The sequence below is a fragment of the Epargyreus clarus genome, unplaced genomic scaffold (assembly GCF_041222505.1).
Source record: "Epargyreus clarus isolate Ecla_fem2 unplaced genomic scaffold, WU_Ecla_fem_2.2 ptg000027l, whole genome shotgun sequence".
Lineage (NCBI taxonomy): Eukaryota > Metazoa > Arthropoda > Insecta > Lepidoptera > Hesperiidae > Epargyreus > Epargyreus clarus.
In genome coordinates this window covers 1200374-1220628 of record NW_027332234.1, presented here as the reverse complement: position 1 = coordinate 1220628, position 20255 = coordinate 1200374, and the positions used below count along the sequence as shown (strand labels likewise).

The following is a 20255-nucleotide window of genomic DNA, read 5'->3' as shown; positions in this document are numbered from 1 at the left end:
AGTAGTACCATTTCTTTAAAAATAATATTCAATACACAACTTATCTAAAAAGCTAAATATATAAATATTATATAAATTGAATTGTTATTAGCTTGTTTTTTACTTAGATTAGATCATTTATTGCATAAAATAACCAGAGATTTACTAAATATCAACTTTTAAGTAAGATTATTTATGTTAAAAACAAGTCTAAAAAGCTATTTTAATACATATTGGCAAAAGCACTTAGTAGTAAGTTATTTCTAAGATTTTTTTACTTTAAAATCAAATGCACTATGCATTAAAATTCCATATCTGCAAGTTTGTTTGGTAACTATTGAAAGTTGTTAAAATAATTAGTAATGAACTAGACTAGATAATTCAATCTAATACATAGTTTTATTGTGCTTATTCCTAACTATATTTTTCAAACTCAAACCGTTGTATTTTTAATACGAATTTTCGTGCCCTCATTGCCCAAATTAAAATTCAATAGTAAAAAATAGCTTAATAACTGGCAGCAATTACATTATTATTATTTTTCAACCGGCGAGTGCGAAACGCATTTAAAAACATTTTAATATTTAAATAATATAAAACAGAATGTTTCGTTATTTAATATAACAAAAAATGCTTACTAATTCTATTTTTCATTAAAAAATAGCATCGTATAATCGAATTAAAATCTCGTCACAAAAACTTCCAAAAGAAATAATATCTTCAACAATGAAATGATCACATTTATGCCTAAAAACATTCAGCTAAATGAGTTACAAGGCATCTTTATTTAATTTACAGATTTCATTACAATGAAAATTGTTGTTTTATGTCAAGTTCTGTTCTGGTTCCGGCGGGTTCTCCTCGTCGACCGGCTGCCCCAACGACACGAGACGCATCTTGTATTCATTTAACTTCAAATCCTGCAAAATATATTAGTAGTGACTTTATTTTAAGATTTTACGTGTTACACAAAAGTACCAATATCAGACAGACATCATATTGAATTTTTATGTAATTTGTATCAAAATTGAGTCTCTATTTGTAACCATTGCATTATAAACAGAGGAAAAGTAAGTGTAGTTTAATATTATGCTACTATTTCTATATATGTGTATACTATTTCTATACAGGGTGAATTTTTAAAATGGGCCTTCAGGGCCAAATCGGAAACTATAAGGATTAGCGAAAAATGCTGAAAGGAGTTACGAGGCCGATTTTGATAAAAACTAAAACGGCATCATTACTTTTTTAAAATAACTTTTTCCCTAACCGGGAATCGAACGAGTTCATTTTGAAAAAAAATGCACCCTCTATATTATTCCACTATCTGATAGTGTTGCTTATAAGGATCAAAATCTGGAAAGTAATGATAAATGACAAACTAAAGGAAAAGCCTCAATTTTAAGAAAATACATATTTTTTCATATTAATTTGGCAGTTAAGTTCCCGCCATTCATTAATTTGAACATTTTGTGTTTTAACATTTTTTTTGGCTCAATGTTTCTAATCATTCGAAATGGACGTTTTGTTTCCCAATAATTTATATTTTTATGTCCGACTTAGCTAAGGTTATTTTTAGGACCAATAAAATAGATTTACTTGCTATGGGCGGAGTTTCGTTTAATACAGATGTAAAGTTGACAATTTGCGAGAATTACTTTTTAGAGTCAAATCCGAGTGATTACTAAAAAAAAGAAATATAGAAAATCATATTTAACGTTGAAACGAAGTTGTAAACAACAAACAATAAGAATTTACTATTTAATCAGTTATCTATTTTCATTAAAAAATAAATCCTAAAAACGGCGGTAACTTATTTGGCAAACTATTACTTTCTCATACTAAACCGTATGTCATAGTCATAACATCGAATAATTAGTTGATTGACCAACAAATTCTTCAATGGTATGACTTATGTCTGTTTCTAAAGAATTATACATAAATCATTTGTTATGTATAATCCTTAAGGATTAGTATGCCAATGTATGGAAAAATACGTATTTTCTTCAAAATTTTCCTTTTCCTTTGATTTGTCACATAACATTACTTCCCAGAATTTGATCCTCATAAGCGACACTATCAGATAGTGGAATAATATAGAGGTGTCATTTTTTTCAAAATGAACTCGTTCGATTCCCGGCTAAGGAAAAAAATATTAAAAAAAAACTAATGATGCAGTTTTAGTTTTTATCAAAATCGGCCTCGTAACTCCTTTCAGCATTTTTCGCTAATCCTTATAGTTTCGGATTTGGCCCTGAAGGCCCGTTTTAAAAATTCACCCTGTATAATATGTGGCTTTATTAAAATTGCTTTTCTAAACCAATCCTTCACTGCTCGCAAGTCCTTGACAACCCTAATGCTAATAGGCTGTGATGACTATTTTCGAGCAGATTTAAGTGAAGCATTATAAAAGGAATGTCCGGTACCTCATGCACGGTAGTATTAAACCGGCCAAATCGCGAAGTTCAACAAACAAACCACGAACCTGATCAGCGAGTAACTCCAACAAATCATCCTGATCCTTCTTCAACTTCTCCAACTCTTCGACAGCAGCCTTCTGGCCGTCCTGAGCAGTCTTCACCACGTCGTTCAATCTGGCCACCTCTCGGTTAAGCTGTTCCACGCGGGCCTCGTACTCTGCGACCCGCGGATCCGGCCCGGGGACCGGGACCGGGGTCGGGAGACTCGACGTCGATACTTGAGCTTTGAGTAACGTGTTCTCGTCTTTGAGAAGCGAGTTAGCTGCTATCGAGTCGTTGAGTGCACTCTGTAAAATATTTGACCATGAATTAGTTACCATGCATTAATTCGTAAAACACACATAAAGCGCATATGGTTGTGACGTTGGTATCAATCACGACGTGATTGTATTAATATAATTTTATTTATTAATTTATAGACTACTCTGTATGGCGTTTGAAAAGTGCCCTCATTCAAATACTTCTAGATGTTGGTTTCTATTTTGATCGATGGTGTAATGTGAGATCTCGCCGCTTGTTTGTAAAATTGAATTTTTCTCGGTCTTTCAAAACTTATGGATGCCCGGCCCGGGCTTGTACATGGAATTTCTAAGCTCATTCTAAAGAAAAAGCAAATTATATACTACGTAAAAGCTGATTTTATCGCTCCCCACAACCTTTTTTTTTTCGAGAGGGAACCTTCAGAAGGTACCCGACGACATGGGAGCGACGCTGGGTTATGTGGGATTTTTACCGCACTAAAACCCCGCGGCGGTCGTCGTCAACGCTTGTTGGAGAACTCCGGAATCTCCGACGGAACACAACCGGAGTCCTCCAAGTGCGATACTCCGATCGAGCTTTGCCCTGGGGAGCAATTTTTGCTCCTCCCACACCATCTGGTGTTTACGGTGGGAAGCGACCACACATACCGTCGTCCTTCCCGGGGTGGCTTGCTAGACGGTTCGAGCTCCCACTCTTGCCGTCCGCAACCTGGGAAGCCCCTTTTGAGTCGGCTCTTACGACAGGCAGAGGATACCGTAGCCCTGTTCTAGTCCCGGGACTACGGGGACACGCTCCCCTCAACCCAGTCACGCTATGCCTCTGAAGTTAATCTATCAGTTCTGCACCTGCAGCTGTCGGTTCTGCGCGTCGAGGCGGTCGAGCTGCTGCAGCAGCTCGTGCAGGCGCGCGTCCTGCTGCCGGATCAGCGACTTGTACTGCGCCAGCCCGCCCGCGCGCTCCGGCTCCGGCTCCGGCTCCGGCCGCGCCTCCAGCCGCGCACTCACCGCGTCTGCGGGGGGCGCGGGGAATACATTCATATCCGATTATGCACATACAAACTTAGTATCTAGCTGACACTACTGAAGACCAATCTGAATGCCTTACAAGGTAACTATGGATAATTTTATTATGTAACGGGTACTCACGATATGCGTTTTTAAATATCTTTATTACCGACTAACTGACCCGGAAAAATCACTTAAGTACGTGTCTTTTTTAACCGACTTCAAAAAGGAGGTGGTTATCAATTCGGCCGGTATCTTTTCTTTTTTTTTTGTGTTCCGTGTGTATGCACACACAGAGTGCATAATCTTCCATACCCAAAACATAAATTTAATTTTATCATTTTTCTAAATGCCTAGCCAGAAATGGCATGAAATATATTGCCATGTTAAAACTCTACTCATTTTTACTATACAACATAGGATATAAAAACTCACTCTCCAACGACTTAAACAGCCTGCAGAACTCATAATCAATGAGTATGTCGGTGGCCGCCTTGGCCCGCATCTGGGGATGCTTGGCGGCCTTGTTGTAGAGCTCGTGCTTGCAGACCTCGCCGAGCTTCGCCGTGAAGGTCTCGATACCGATGCGCTTCAGCAGCAACTGCCGGAGACACTCGCCCGTGTAGTTCTCCACTGAGTCGTCGTTGAAGTGGATGCATATGCCCAGCAGAAACGCTGATAGACCTGGATTAATGATGCATTAGATTAGTACTGTTTGTGTCCAATTTAATCCTTAGGAGCAGTAAAGAATATGAGTCTGTGATTGACCCCAATACAGATAACCATGGAAGGCTATAACTACTTAACAACGGGAGGGTTCAATGGTGATTTGTAAGTTATATTACAATAATGAAAATAATATTTATAAAAACAACACATACAAATCATTGAAAATTAAAAAGAAATATATACGTATTGGCCCACAATATTTCGTAAGTAATATTTCAATCTGAGCATCGACACATAGGGGACCGTTAAGTAATACTAGTAGTCCCTGCTCCCCTAACGGTGCCCATCAACAATGTGTGAATTGCATATTTGTTTGCTATTTTAAATCACATCTTATGCGATATGTTACCTTGCAACAAACACTCATTATCATCATGTTCATTGGAGCAGGTCTGGTTGACGAGGTAGCCCACACCGCCGGGCACGCGCAGGAAGGCGCTGACGGCCGCGGGGCACTCGCTCATCCAGTGCGACAGCAGCATCAGCAGCGCCACCTGGTACCAACGTCACACTTAGTCCCACTGCTGATCTCACACTTAGATCAGACTAAAAGATTTGACCTTACTCTACTGTGATAGCCTGGTGCGGATGGATAGTCTTGACAAAGGCCTAAAATAACTTTTCTAAGAGAAATCAGAGGTAAGTTTCCTTAGAATGTTATCTTGGACGGTTAAAGCATTAAATTAATTTTTATACCCACATAAAATCCGAGCTCAGAAGTGAAGACCCCTATGTGAAAAGCTGAAATTTTAAGCAATAAACTATCCATAGCATTGTATCTATCTTTTTATACATCAATTGGTGATTCAACCTAGTTGCTTTATAGGTCAAATGCGCTTACGTGCCTGATGATTGGTCTGCCCATTAGTTAGAGCTAATTTAGGTCATATGTGACATTTGACATTTAAGCACGATAAGCACAACTTATATGGAATAAGGTAACTTTTCATCTTTTTCATAGTTGGTAGATAAAATAACGGCTGTGTATTTTTAAACTTTTGGGAGTGAACTATAATAGTGGGGTAAAACCTATGTATTATACAAAAAATAAGAATGTACACAAACCTTTGACTGAGGCTTAGTAGTCTGTTGCAACAGCAATGTGCACTGATGTAACAGCGACACCGGCGAGCTGCCTATATTAGTGGCCAGCAGGACCCTTAGCAACTGTTCCTTCTGCGCCTGGTTATCAATCAGCGCGTGCATCAGCGCCACCGCCGAGAACCAGTTCGAGAGTACGTCTGATGAGAACAGGCCCCCACAGAGCAACTGCCCGCTGGTCAGGATGGACACGTCGGAGGTGGACGGCAGCAGCGTCTGCACCAGCCCCGCCTGGCTCAGCTCGTTGTGGTATAAGTAGCATTGGAAGCAGTAGAGGATCGCGCACCTGAGGACATCAAGGTTTTACCATCATTAAAAACTAAAGAACGCAGACACACTCGTAAAACAGATTTGGAACAAAACAAAATATTATGGCTTCATTTTTTTTTTAATAATATAAGAGTAGCAGACGAGCATGCAGTCCACCTGATGATAAGTAGCTACTGCCGCCCATGGACATCTGTAATCAATCCCAGATAGAATTAAATATTCCTATCTGAGGTCGGCAGATGCGCCGCTACCCCTGAGGACTAAGCAGGAACGCCTCGGAAAAGTCTGTCTCCCTTACCACACCCTTCAAACCGGAACACGGCAGCGCCTAACACTGTTGTTATTAGGTAGAAATAGGTGTGGCGATGGTGCCGCCGGAGTCGAACCACAAAAGGTTCTACCACTTTCAGAATTTCATTTCATTATTTATCCTTAACCTTTCCTTAGTAATATTTTCAGTGTTCATACTGTTATAATATGTTTAAAAGATGTTATAAGGCACATTTAATTTAAAAGCGTCAAAACATTATTTTATACCAATCTAATAAGCAGTGGAATCATCAATTTTTTTTATAGTTACATAATATCCTATATCTATAAGCAGTACCTACTTATTATTTAAAAACTGGATAATTTGACATTTGATGTTGGTAAATGAAATTAAAATGAAAATTATCAGTTAGTTAATGGATATGAGTTGAATAAAAGTTAACTCACCTTAAATAAATCGGTTGCTTCTCATTCACCATTGACATCAAGAGCACGACGATGGCGGGTCGCGGCGGGTTGGACGGCGCCACCACGTTGCCTATGAAGTCCTGGTTCACCGTATTACCTCTCACCACCTCTCCCACAGTATTAATCGTCTCCGTCAGTATATCCGCGGGAACACCACTCGCCATTAAAATATTGCATAGTGCGTCCAGTAAGCCAACATTCTTCATAATTTTCTGACAACTGGATATGATCTGCGCAGAATTCGTCGGCGATACCAAAGTCCTCACAATTAAGAGCATGCAGTGAACGTTCGAGACCTTCTGGGGCGACCAGCCCTCCTCTGCGTCTTCCGACGTGTTAAACATTGGCAGCATTTTCTGTATGTAACTTCCTTCCTTGAAGAAATTGATGTTACTGCTATTATTTTTTAACAAATTGAACATCAGCAAGAGACAGTCTTCCACGATGATACCGCCGTCGGAGTAACCTTCGCTGGACACGATTTCGAAGAGCCTATCGAATGCATTCTCGAACGCCACTATTTTCTGTATGTTAGCGTTCCCTATAGTCAACTTTATCAGGGAGAGAAGAGTTTGGTTTCGTATGACTTCTCGATTATCGCCGAGGAGATCCATCATCTTGGAGACGCCCATTGGCTTGACGAGTATTACTTCTTGGATGTCTTTTGGTCTGTTCGTCAGCATTGACGTTAAGAGCTGGATTGCGGAGAGTCTGACCCTGAAGTCATACTCGTCTAATAGATCGAGGACCAACTGCACATTGTGATGGTCTTTGAGAAACACCTCCGTGAACTGCTCGCCGATATTCAGAGGTACCATAGGGTTTTCCTCCTCCTCGTCGAACTGTGCCGGCGACATGATATTGTTTAAGGTGTCTAGGGCGTAGTTTATGGTCTCGTTGTCTGCTCTGTCTAGCTCTAGAACCTTGAAATAATACGTAATCGTTTTAGTGTCTAGTCTCGTAATCGTAGTAACGTAATCCGTAAGTCAAGATAGTCTACACTTGTGGTCAAAATCAGGAATGATGTTCTAAGTGAATTGGCCACAAAAACTGCCAGACCACTTTATATCAGATAACTTGGTAATTATGTAACTTACATTTTTTTAGGTCTAAAGGAAGTTCTTAAAAGTGTTACTTTCAACTCTCTCAACTCTAAAGGAAGCTTTACTTAAAAAATTAGAACAATGTTACTAACCTGTTTCAAAGTATCCATGCCCATTGCACCAACTTCCACACGGTATTTCCGGGACATGGCCTTGAGAGCACGACAGGCATCCCGGCGATCCTCTAGCAAAGTGGAGTTGCTAACTCGATTCACAAGGCATTCCACCTAAAAATAAGTTATTTTATTTCTAAGTATTATTATACTTTTTTCTTTAGAAAAGTAGAAATTTAAATCCTTGTATTTTGTTTAATAGGCTCAATTTTTTCATGGTGATAAGGCCGTATATAATTTTCAGGGCCGTATATAATTTTTATAAGGGCGCACATAACTGAATTAAATTATTAATTTGCTACATATATGTAATTGTTGAGCAAATTCTGTATGGTATATTTCACCATGGTTGGCATGCAAAAATTGTAAAATTTTGACGTTCATACATTTTGCACCTTTAGTATATAGCATGTAAGTGCAAAATAGAACTTATTGACATGTACCATTGACATCATGTATGTGATAAAACAAACTTGAACGCAAAGGTGAGGTAGTCTCAACAATTTATCAGTGACATGCTAAAGAGGACTAAACATACTCTGCCATTTGTCAGGTGAATTAAAGAAAGGTTAAAAGAATGTTGATCCTCATCAGTGCTAAGAGGAGGAAGGAGAGGCGTCTAATGCTTGATTTGCCAATTTCTTGGGTACTTATGAAGTAGCCAATGCTACTAATACAATGCATACTATGTATGCATATAGTATGCATTACTGTAATTTTATCCAATTACTTTGTTGCCACAATTTACTGCGATTGCTTAGAACTGTAATTTGTGTCATTAAAATGATTCATGTATATAATTATAATTATTATATATATATGAATCCTACATATCCTAACAATGTTATATACTCTATTTACAGGTCTATGGATACCTCTTTTAAGTTTAGAAATATAGGAGATTTTACACAATTTATTGTATACTATTTACTCATTCTATATTTCAATATAGTATACATAAGAATATCATTGTTTTTAATAGCACTTCTTTAACCAAAAAATACATGTGTCTATCAGCTCCCAAGTGTTGAATATAAAAAGTATTTAATTTCGTTTAATATTTATAGATTTGCGGCAGAAATTGGTCTTCAGAGCAGTTGGCACAAATTCACTATTTTCATCAACTTAGCCAATCTGTCCTATATTCATAAAATTTATTAGTAGAAGAAAACTGCAACTAAAATTAGTTTAAGTTGAACTAGTTAACACCTATAACACAAGCATATTGCGAAGGAGTGGTTTAAAGTTCAATCAATCAATAATATTTATTCATATGAAAAAGATAAAGATAAAATAGAATGGGATGAAAAAGTTCGCCCACACCAACACACTCGTGCGTGTACTTGTCCCAATTATAAATAGTTCGCATTGGATCAAGGGAAATATGTGAAATTCATACGGTTTCGGACGCTGAAGGCTGCTGGCCCGCTTCGGGCGCCCCGAGCACGGTTTTTATCCCACTTTTAAAGAAGTTCATTTTCACAGGATATTTTAACACAATTAAGGTATATCAGTTGCCGCAAAACATCACATAAATTGAAGAAACACCAAAATTATCGTAAACTAAATACACATCATAGCGACACGTCAAAGCCGTTCTTGTAATCAACTTGACGTTCGACTTTACCTGACTTTGAGTGATTATGATTTCAATTTGTTTTTGACATTGACAGTAGACATGATAGGAAGCTGTCAAAATGTATTTTTTCTTACTGTATAATAAAACATAAAAAGACGAAGCATACAGCCACTGTCGTTTAAATGGGTTTAAACTTATAGAATACTCAATGATTTAACTGCTTGTTATATCGCTGTAGAAACCATCAAAAAATATAGTAATGTGAGCTCAGTTGTTGTTTAAAAACATTAAAAATATATATTTTATGGTAGAAACATATTGGCTGTATAATATATTATTCAGTATTCATGGGATTAACGAACACTTGACAATGACATTAAAAAATAATAACAGATTTTGACATTGTTCACAATAATATGAAAATCTGATTGTATGAAAGAAATATAAAACATATAAATATTTAGGTGTATTATGTGTTGATAGAGTTTAAAAATATCTGTATTCTAGTGTAACTTTTACAGTTTACACATTACTGAGACAATGTCGACGGATCTCAATGCTAGTTTCAATGAACAGTACATGAACATCAATACAAAATTAAAAAAGTAAGTTTTATTTCCCTCTTTATACATATTAGCAGCGTTGTCTTCAGGACTGTGGTAATCAAGAAAGATGTTATAGATCCTTAATTAAGAGTTAATAAATGTTTCTCATGACCCTAAAATCTAAGTTTGTACAATAGACAACCATGATATGAATACCTATCTAATTTATAGACGATTTATGCGCAAGCCGAACATCTCTGAGGCGACAAACGAGTTCATAGCTCTCGCTATTCAGTGCGAGCACTCTGAACAGCCGGCGTTCGCGGGGCAGACGTACATCGGCGCGGCCAAGTGCGAAGCCTCCGCGGGCAACTTCCTCGGCGAGGCGGAGCAGTATGTAGCCGCTGCGAGGCAGTTCATGAAGGCGGAGAAGAAGTTTGCGGCGTTGAAGCTGTACAGCCCTAACAGAGAGAATTTAGAGGTAAATTTATCCACTCTTCTTGAGTTGTAGGGCTCGTGCAGGGCTGCAAATAATTTTATAGTTATTTTAACAGCCATTCTTAAACAATATTGTTACTTATCACATGTTGATTTACATATTAAGTAAGATATAGTAGACAGTTATTGATACTATCTAGTATTGTAGTCTTCATTTCATGAATTCTCATAAGTAATAAGTCTTATTATTCTCATAAGTCATATTATGAAAACTGTGAAGTATTCCTTCTTTAAATATTCATTCCATTTTAGGCTGCAATAGGATGCTACATGCAGGCACTAAGCAAGTACCCAGAGAAGTCTCCAATAAGAACATCAATCCTCATGGAACTGGCCAGTGAGTTAGTAGCTCTGAACCACAAATTTGAAGCCCTGGAATACTGTAAACAGGCACTGGATTTAGTGGGAGATGAGACAATGAAACTCATGTATATGAGGAATTTAGTCAATCTTTATATTGATTGTGGTAAGTTGCATTTATTAGGTGTATTTTTAAGCTTTCAGTTTAAAAAAAATATACTCTAAACAAAATAAATGCACAAGTTTGTTATTAACTTTCAATATTTTAATATCATTTAATGTAGCTATATGTCTCTGAAATGAATTGTATTACTTATTTCAGAAGAATATGATGATGCTTTAAAACTAGCAAATAAACTTTGCGATACAATATCAAATATACCAGAAGGAATACTATCAGAGTAAGTAGTCTTGTTATTTTCAATGCTGTTTTAACATTTAATTCTTATAAAAAATATATGATGAATCAACAAGATCTGCTTTAAGTGGTTATTGAGTATTGACTACTGTTGCAGGATACAAGTTACAAGGATATTGTTGTGTTTGCTAGTGGAACCTGATGATGAAAATAAACCAGAATCTCTAAAAAAACTGATTGATGAAATATTGAGTGATGATGATAATGATGGTGAGTATTGAATATACTTGTGAAAAGATATAGTTTATTTTATAAATTATAGAGCACAAGAACAATGTGTCTACTCCCTTATTTGATAAGACAAAGAAGTGCAGTGTCAGAGGACGCCACCTTCATTATACGACAATTTAGCAGTTTAAGTTAGCATAGAATTACTCATTAGTCTTAAATTAATATATACAACAAAAAAAAATTATAAATGTACCATTTAGATAAATAATGTGCTGTTTAGACCAATGGTCGTATATTCAAGTTTAGTGGATTCTATAGATATTAATGTTTTAACTTGTCCATTTTTCTTGTTCCAGAATTGCCTTTTAACACAGATTTACGGCTGAAGCTCCAGTCTATCATAATATCCAACATGATGGCAGACCAGCCAGCACTTATAGATATAGCATCAGATATCAAGCCACATCTGACTATGCAACAGAAGGATCTTCTAGAAACACTCACTACTGATCACAGATAACTCTCAAGTTGTATTCGTGTTTGTGTCTATGTAATTTATACACTTGTGGTATATTCTTATCTCGATGCTACATTAACACTTGAACTTGACTAAACATTGATATTGATAATTTAATTATGCAGTACAATACCAAGTATTTGTATTAGAAATCAAGGTTGTCTTTGTTGCTTCCCTCTTAAATATCAATTTAATAAAAGTGTATGAACAAAGAAAACCTTTGTTAGTAAAAAGCAGCATCAGTTGACAATTTTATTTTACCAAGTATAGTCCAATATTTTTGTAATATCCTTTATTTATCAACATATATCTCATAAATAGTTGTTGTTTATTTTAAGATTTAAGCGTAATGTTTCTATTTATTGTTGCATCAAAATATTTTGTTGGAGAACTTTATGATTATTGTAAAATAATTCCTGCTTATGCTTGCTTGGGTTGTAGTAGAAATATAAACAAGTCATCCATTTGTAATCTTTATTCCAATAAAACTTGACGTTGTCATTGGTACAGACTTTAGATTACCTTTTCTCTCAGAGATTTAAAATAAAAGTTCTAAATTCTTTTAACCATATGTAACATTGGGCAAATACACCATAGTAAAATATACATTTAGTATACCTTTTACAAAGCTCAGTTTGTTTATTAAGACTTTTTATCGATGTCAGTACTACTAGTCCCGCCAGGACCATCCGGTAGAGTAACAGCAATGAGGTTACCGAAGTTAGTCTCTTTGTCAACAATTACAGTGTTACCGGCTGCTTTAATCTCATTGGCAAAGTTGGTAGCAACATCTACTGGCTTGCTCTGCTTAGAAAACTCCCACATTTCATCAAACTCATCTTCTGAACCATCTTCACTCTTGTCACTCTTGGGCTGTTTCTCATTAGTCTTCTGCCAGCAATACTCAAATGGATAGCTGATGTTTCGGTTGTCGTCAGGAGCTATCTCAAAGCGAGAAGAGAGTGAATTATATGTGGTGTGCACACCTTCCAGGAGGTTCACATCAACTTCCTCAAAACCAGTGATGGACTTGAATAGTTCATCAGAAGTCTTCATGTCTGACACTCCTTTTTTCTCAAAGAACTGAAATACAAAATCACATGTTAACATGGTTATAATAGTAAAGTTAAAATTTTTGAAATCTAATTCTAAATAAGATCTTAGCAGTGGTATGAGGAAAATATTTGCATAAAATAATATACAATACTACCTAAGTATCAAAGTGTAAACAATGAATAATGTAAATTATATTATGTATACTCACATTAATAATATTGCGGCAATCCCTTAGCAGGAATTCCAAACCATGAGGATGGTCAGGTTGCACTGATTGGGATACATCAATGAACCAACACTTGTTGTCCCACCACAGGATGTTGTATTCAGAAAGATCTGCATGAATCAGATGTCCCACATTGTACAATTTGTGCATGCCATCAACAACCTCATTATACACACTCTGCCATTTCTCTGGCTTCAAAATGACATCCCTCAATTTTGGTGCCGGCTTATTATCCTTGCCAATGAAAGACATCACTAAAATATGCTTCTTGAGAATAACCATTTCAGGGCAGTTCAAACCAATCTTTTGGATTCTCATCATGTTGTGCATCTCCTTCTCGGCCCACATGTGCACAATCTTACGTGGGTTTTGTTTCGAAAAACGGTCCTTAAATCTATAATCCGCTTCGATGTATTTGTCACGAGTTTTGAACTCATTTAGTGTGGTTTTAAAAACCTTTATTGCACATTCCTTTGGCAAGACCATATCAGGGAATGAAGGGTCACTGTTTGCATGCAGAACTACTGACTCCTTGCCAGTGGAGATGACCCCATTAATGTCTTCAAGCATCCCGTTATTAATAAGCTTAAATAGAATAAGTCTTGTGGCCTCATCCAGCCCCATTTCGGCAGTGGCTTGGCTCTCCTTGCGGTCCAACATTTTGTGCTTACGTGCCTGATTCCACCTTGTATGCTCCTTCAGTTGATTGAACACAGAGTTTGGCAGTTTCATATCGAACCCGGCGCCGTCGCCCGTGCATACCTCAGGCGGGAAGGCCATCACGCGACAAGCATTGCGCCTTCCGTTGATAACGCTGTCGTGCTTCGTTACCATTTCACCATCTTTCATAATAAACCCTCTCTTAGGAAGACTTGCGAACTCTTTCTCGTTAGTTTCGAAGCGGTCCCAATCTTTCTTCTCTGTCTCGAGTTCATCTTCTGAATCTGATTCGTAAACCAGATGTTCGGGAATGTTACGGTAATTATCGTACGATACAGATACCTTCGCATCCCCATTGCGCTTCTTCTCAACGCGTTTGAGTTCGTCGTCGTATTCCTTGTCGAACTGACATTGCAAAACTTTCGCAATAATTGCGTCCGAATCGCAATACCCACTCACTTTTGATTTCTCGATCTCTTGTAGAATTTCTGGAGGCACTTCATCGCTTGTCCCAGTCATATTCGAGTCTGATATATGTTCAGCGAATTTGAGGTCTTCTTTGTCCTGAAGACCTTTAGCATATTCCTCGGACATGATGTCCGACAGCTTTTGTACGTCCACGGGCTCTGCGACTTTCTTCCAAGGGTTCGACATTTTGTATAATTTATGACTATATCACAGTTTAAATTGTTACTAAAATATATACTTAATTACTTAATTATTAGAAAATTATTTCACAATATTGGTGATAATGTCACGCACTCCACACAATTTTTATTCAATTGACTGACAGTTCGTTTGACATCATGATATGACGTAATGTAATAAACTTGTGACAGAACCAAGGTCGAGTTACCAGTATAAGGAACACAAAGAAATTATTTTATGGTTTTCAGTTTTCAATGTAAATTCAAGAATCTCTCTAATTTTGCATATGCCTTTCAATTAATTTATTACTGCTATAACTTTAAATAATTAATTCTCGAATATGCTCGACTGAATATTATTCTACCAATCTCACATGCAAGCATGCATGTGAAATTGCATTGCATGCATGCAAGGTTTCAGGTTTGACCAGTGGTCAAGCACATATGAATCAATTTTATGGTTGGGTGTTTGTGGATTCATTTCTATGTGCTCATGGTACTTACAAGTAATCATGGTATTGGAATGTGGTACTCTTTTATTTATTGATGCTTAAAATGATAAAGTAATATAGGTCATTGAAATGTAAAATAGTTTAACACACTTGTAACTTAGAAATACCTTAATTTCAAGTCTTCAATTTACTAGTAGGTAGGAGTTTGACGACTCGCGTGGCAGAGCGACATACTGGTCTGATGCGCGAGAATTACCCTGTAATAATATTCTATGGCGAGGGTCCCGGGTTTGATCCCCGGCCATACCGATATCTAAATGATGGATTAAAATGTCTGTTTCTGGGTTTGGGTGTTTGCGCATTTGTCTCTGTGTCTATAGCACCCACTACACAGGGTATCCTAGTGTGGGGCTGTGAGTATACAAAGCGTTTTTTTTGATGAATGTATTACCATTACATCTACTTGACAGATATACTTAAAAATAAAACAACCAATGGATTTTTTTATTTATTTACACCCTAAGTTCATTTCGCCGCCTTCTTCACACTCTTGCCTGCGGTGGCTTGTTGAGCCTTGAGGACCTTCACGATCTTCTGTTCCTCAATGAGGAAGGCTCTGACGATGCGCTGCTTCACACACTTGTGGCAGAGCACACCACCGTATACCCGCTTAACGGTCTTCTTGCGGTAACAGAGGCGGGAGCGTTCGGCGGGGCGGGCAGGCTGGATACCACGGAGCTTGCTCTTGCACTGACCACACCTTGGGATCTTCTTGGGCTTCTTCACATACTGGTACACAAGCCTACCACCTGGTGTTCGTACTCTGTAATAATAAGTAGGAAGGTGTTAAAACAAAGAAAATGTTTATTTAGAAGTGAAGTAATGTTTACAATGAAAATTACGAAATATACCGCTATTATAAATACATATTGTTTTTTGGTAAATAGTCTTCAGCTGTCACATGCGATATATTACATTGTGTTGTTTAAAATTTCTGTAACATTCATTATGAATTATATATTGCTTAAAAATCTAGTACTCATTTATATCATCCTCAGAGATCTGTTGTCATAAATATTTAGATGGGCTTCAAATTACATTTATAAGCTGCATGAGAGGTCAGTCTTCATAAAAAGTTTTAACATTCAATAGGTCACAATTGTAAAACACTTTGGTTTTAAGTGTACACTCAATACTAACTTCAGTGTACTTGTACTTTAATTCATTCGCATGCACAGAATATAAAAGAACACGTTTAATTTCTATTCGATATTAGTCTTTCACTTTATCACTTTCTATTGCTCATAATTGATTGTTAGGTTATTATTACTTTTAATTACGGTATATATACCATACACAGGAAATATAACTATAATATTTTACATCAAGGATACTAAAAGTATATCAAAACATGTAATTGCCATGTAAGTGCCGACAATTTGAGGTTAAGTTTTGGTAACATTTAGAAATTCATGAATGGTAGATACATACTATTTATATTTGTAAGATCTAAAACCAACACATTTTACGAAATAGTTTCTAATTAAATGATATTAAAGGTAAAAAATACTTACATTCTCCTCTGATTTGACTTGGTATTGTACGACAATCGTCGTCTAAATGTTAGACGCTGCACCATTTTTTGGCTGAAATATAAAAGTAATTATGAATAACAGACGTTAACACTTTAGACCACCATAAGTTTTTTAATATTCCCACACAATTTTCTAGGATTAAATTCGATTTTTATTTAACACTTGCACAAATCCTGTACCTTTTTGACAGCTGTTGACAAGAAAAGAATAACAAATTGTAGGTTATGGCAACATCTGTCAAAAGTATGTTTTCATTTTCATTTTTCACAGATATAAAATAGGCATGAAATACAACAAAATAAAACATTTTATAAATATGCTTACTGCAAAACTGCATTAGTTGCAAAGTTAATATAAAAAACATGTATTGTAATAAATTCAATGTATGAAATTATTAATTAATTACATATTTTTTTGACAATTAGTGTAAAAAGTGTTTATTTCTTTTATTTTATAACCATGTTAATAGTACTTAACAATCAATCGATGTACTTACATGATATAAATACAATATTTGTAATCCCGAAAGATAAAATCTTAAAACAAAATGGTCAAAGAAAACACATTTATTGGTCTACTTTTTATTTATAGCTAGCAACATTGATATCAGTAACATGGCTGCTGCAAAGTGATGTTTGTGGTGTTTGTGTATATAAACTGAACTATCGTGTTTTTAGCGGATTTTCCTATAGAATGGGTGAGTTGGTTCACTTCTAATATGTTCCATATAAGGCCTTGTAAAGGTTTATGTGCAAATAGGTTTCATTAATGTTTATTTTTGGTCATGATATTCATGGTGTACAGATGATCTGATTGTATCAAATGTATTTTCTAAATGTGAATAACATCGTCTGTTATGTACTGTGCTGGGTCTATTAAGAGCATCGTTCGGAGTACAATTAGCAGTAGTAGCTTTTGATAGCCTGCACCTAATTTAAATTACAAACGATTAGCTATCTAGATGTTTCCGTTCAAAACATTGGCAGAACATTGTAATAGTGTCTTAATGTCGCGTACTTAAACTAGATTTTACTGCAAATTGTTAATTAAAATGTATGTTCTTTTATTTCTAACGTCTATTGCATTGTGTGGGCTACTTAGAGATTTATTAATAAACTTTTTGATAGCGTTATCTTGAGTTTATTATTAGTTCGCGTGTTTGTCAACAGATGTCTGTACTTATTTGATTTTCGTGTACTTCTAGTCTATTTATAACTTTATGATGCACGTATCATGAAACAGTTGATATCTATTGAGAATGATAGGATGTAAATCATATAAATCAGACCAATAACACATTAACAAGTTTTGTTGTATATTTACTATGGCTCAGGCCCGATAAATGTGTATCTAAAATTTAACAGATTTTTTATTTTATAATATATAAGTAACAAATTGAGCTTGCAGTCCTCTGGAGGTAAGATGCCAATGGGGCCGGGGCATCTGTTATCAACCCTGGATAGGATCAGAAGTTTACCTGCAGTCGGCCACAGATTTGTTGGTAATCTACAGGACTAAGAACATTTTGTATAAGTGTGTCTGGCTTACCACACCCTTCAAAACACAACACAGTGCTTAATAATGTTTCATGAGGCAAAATTAGGAACTTTTTGTAACTGAAGAATAGAATTGTATGTAGAGGTTAATGTTACAGAAAAAGGGCAAACTTTTAATGCTTGTTGTAAAAACAGTAGTATCAAATCGTTATTTGTATGTATCAAGTACATCATTGTCAACCAATTGTTGTACTACTGCTGGACACCAGTCTCTTCTCAAAGTGAGTCCATTGCTCTGGCCAAGTACAGTTTAGTAGAGTTCACACACCCTTGAGAACTTTTTCTGTGTAGGATTTTTCCTGATGTTTTCCTTCAAAGTTTAAGCAAGTGATGACAAATTTCTAATATGCACATAATATTGAAAAACCAAGGTGAGTGGAGTGAACCAAAAACCAATTTCAATTGGTAGACTAAGTTTTTAATCACTTGGCTATTGCTGCTTCTTATCAAATACATAATACAAAATGTTCTAAATCAAAATTTGGCATTATGATGAATTAGGTATTCATTATTTTGGACTAGGTACTTACATTTGGGTGGTTGTGTATTTGCGATGGTCTGTATCCATAGCGCCCAAAGGATATTACATAGTGAATTTAAATTCTATTTAACATTTGACCGCTGGATTCGCCTATAATGTTAGCGGAAAATGCATGTGTGGCGACTTCCTGCTACTTGACAAGAGATGGCGCCACGCCATTCAGAAACACGCTATCGAAGTTTCTTAAACATCTTGGATATATACAAGCTCGGAACTGAGACTGGACTGACTGACTGTACATGTCTCGGAAAGATGTCAAAGATCGATAAAAATACGTGGTTGAAAATTATATAGCTTGTACACACATATACGAGTCATATTTACTCTCACAAATTGATTCGCTTATGATATGGGAACTCTGAAAACAATGATTCTAACGTTTATGACATAGATATAAGTATAGCTATTTCATCGCCTTGTAATTGAAGGAAGCCTGGACAAATGGCTTAAACGACTGACAATCCTGTCATCCATTTAATGGCTGTCATAGTGTAGTTTACACGGAACAATGCCGACATACGCCGTTAAGTGGTGCAAAAACACGAAGTCGTAGAAAAAGTGTGGAGAAATATCGTTTCATTCGTATATGATCTAAAAATTACACTTTTTTAATTTTTTTCAAACACGAAAATAGATGACAGTGACAATTTCAATTATCAAAACTGGTTACATTTTCTTGTTAGGAGTGAATAATCTTTACTAATCTATGGTTTATAATAATAATTTTTGCCAAGCCAGAAATCGAACTCAAGAAATGTTAAAAATTATTTTCCAAATTTTCATAAAATGTATAGCACACACCTGCAACATTTATCGATAGGTAAATTAATATTAACAAGCTTAATGCGCGCACGAAATCATAATACCTACAATAAAAAATTAAAAAATGTAGGAATAATCCTTTCACACATATAAATGGTCGTAACCAATCCGGAATTTAACTTTGTTAATACTCCTTTATGGTTGTACGCTGCGCACACGCATTCGTTACCCGCCATGTTTCATCCGAGGTGTCAGAAATGAGCCTTTATGAAAAGCTCAAAGGCGCTTACGCTATATATTAGCCGGAGAGGGTCTCGATTCTTAGAACCGTTCGACATTGAGATGGGTCATTTTGTAACAATAGCGGGGGATTTAGGGTTGCCACTACTTATTTTGAGAATTTCCTAAAATGATGCAGTTTTTCTTACCGATATTGCATTTTTATTAATAACCTAATATCGCTAAGAGATATTGCAATCAAATAATTTTTACTATCTTCGTTTTTCAAACATTTATATTGATAACAAAAATATGTTACTGTCTTCTATGTACTTTTCGAACGCCTTATTCGGCGTATTAAATTTTTGGTGTGCTATTGATTAATCTATTATTGATCTATGTAACAAAAAATGTTTAAATCAAAATACATGTATCAATACAAAATAATAATAATGTTAGCAGTTGTTAAAATACATCACAAATATGGCAGGTTATCAAACGTAAGACAATTTAGTTAACTATATAGCGTAGTCCGAAGGCGATTACCGATCGCGTGAGCTAAACACTTCGATACTCCAGTGCCACTGAGCTGAAGTGATTTTCTATAGGTTATAGGTACTTCTGTACAGTATGGAATTATTAGTTACAGATTGATCGATGAATCATTGTGGTATGATTTCTAATTTCGGAATTTATCAAACAACTTGAATAAAATACATTACAGTAGTATTCGTA

General features: G+C 36.0%; 5 protein-coding genes across 5 annotated transcripts in view; 2 read left to right on the top strand and 3 right to left on the bottom strand.

Moving 5' to 3' along the window:
* Window positions 1–706: 706 nt before the first annotated feature.
* On the bottom strand, window positions 707–9426 carry p115 (general vesicular transport factor p115). The gene is made up of 9 exons (XM_073088956.1): window positions 9178–9426; window positions 7758–7892; window positions 6542–7485; window positions 5519–5840; window positions 4803–4947; window positions 4160–4408; window positions 3566–3729; window positions 2465–2746; window positions 707–899 (listed from the first exon to the last, which is right to left on the bottom strand). The coding sequence occupies exons 1-9, from the start codon at window positions 9253–9255 to the stop codon at window positions 804–806; spliced, it is 2415 nt and encodes an 804-aa protein (XP_072945057.1). The 5' UTR covers window positions 9256–9426; the 3' UTR covers window positions 707–803.
* A 315-nt stretch (window positions 9427–9741) lies between these two features.
* Window positions 9742–12310, top strand: Hap40 (Huntingtin-associated protein 40 kDa). The gene is made up of 6 exons (XM_073089146.1): window positions 9742–9962; window positions 10134–10383; window positions 10653–10866; window positions 11023–11101; window positions 11216–11328; window positions 11646–12310. The coding sequence occupies exons 1-6, from the start codon at window positions 9898–9900 to the stop codon at window positions 11807–11809; spliced, it is 885 nt and encodes a 294-aa protein (XP_072945247.1). The 5' UTR covers window positions 9742–9897; the 3' UTR covers window positions 11810–12310.
* On the bottom strand, window positions 12267–14551 carry LOC140754185 (serine/threonine-protein kinase RIO3). The gene is made up of 2 exons (XM_073089145.1): window positions 13071–14551; window positions 12267–12889 (listed from the first exon to the last, which is right to left on the bottom strand). The coding sequence occupies exons 1-2, from the start codon at window positions 14400–14402 to the stop codon at window positions 12449–12451; spliced, it is 1773 nt and encodes a 590-aa protein (XP_072945246.1). The 5' UTR covers window positions 14403–14551; the 3' UTR covers window positions 12267–12448.
* A 791-nt stretch (window positions 14552–15342) lies between these two features.
* Window positions 15343–16696, bottom strand: RpL34 (ribosomal protein L34). The gene is made up of 3 exons (XM_073089147.1): window positions 16622–16696; window positions 16422–16493; window positions 15343–15670 (listed from the first exon to the last, which is right to left on the bottom strand). The coding sequence occupies exons 2-3, from the start codon at window positions 16484–16486 to the stop codon at window positions 15373–15375; spliced, it is 363 nt and encodes a 120-aa protein (XP_072945248.1). The 5' UTR covers window positions 16487–16493; window positions 16622–16696; the 3' UTR covers window positions 15343–15372.
* A 351-nt stretch (window positions 16697–17047) lies between these two features.
* tkv (serine/threonine receptor kinase thickveins) overlaps window positions 17048–20255 on the top strand; it is a 125202-nt gene continuing 121994 nt past the window's right edge. The window contains exon 1 of the mRNA XM_073089143.1: window positions 17048–17139. Coding sequence (XP_072945244.1) covers window positions 17136–17139 — 4 coding nt within the window. The 5' untranslated portion in view covers window positions 17048–17135. The remainder of the gene's footprint in view (window positions 17140–20255) is intronic.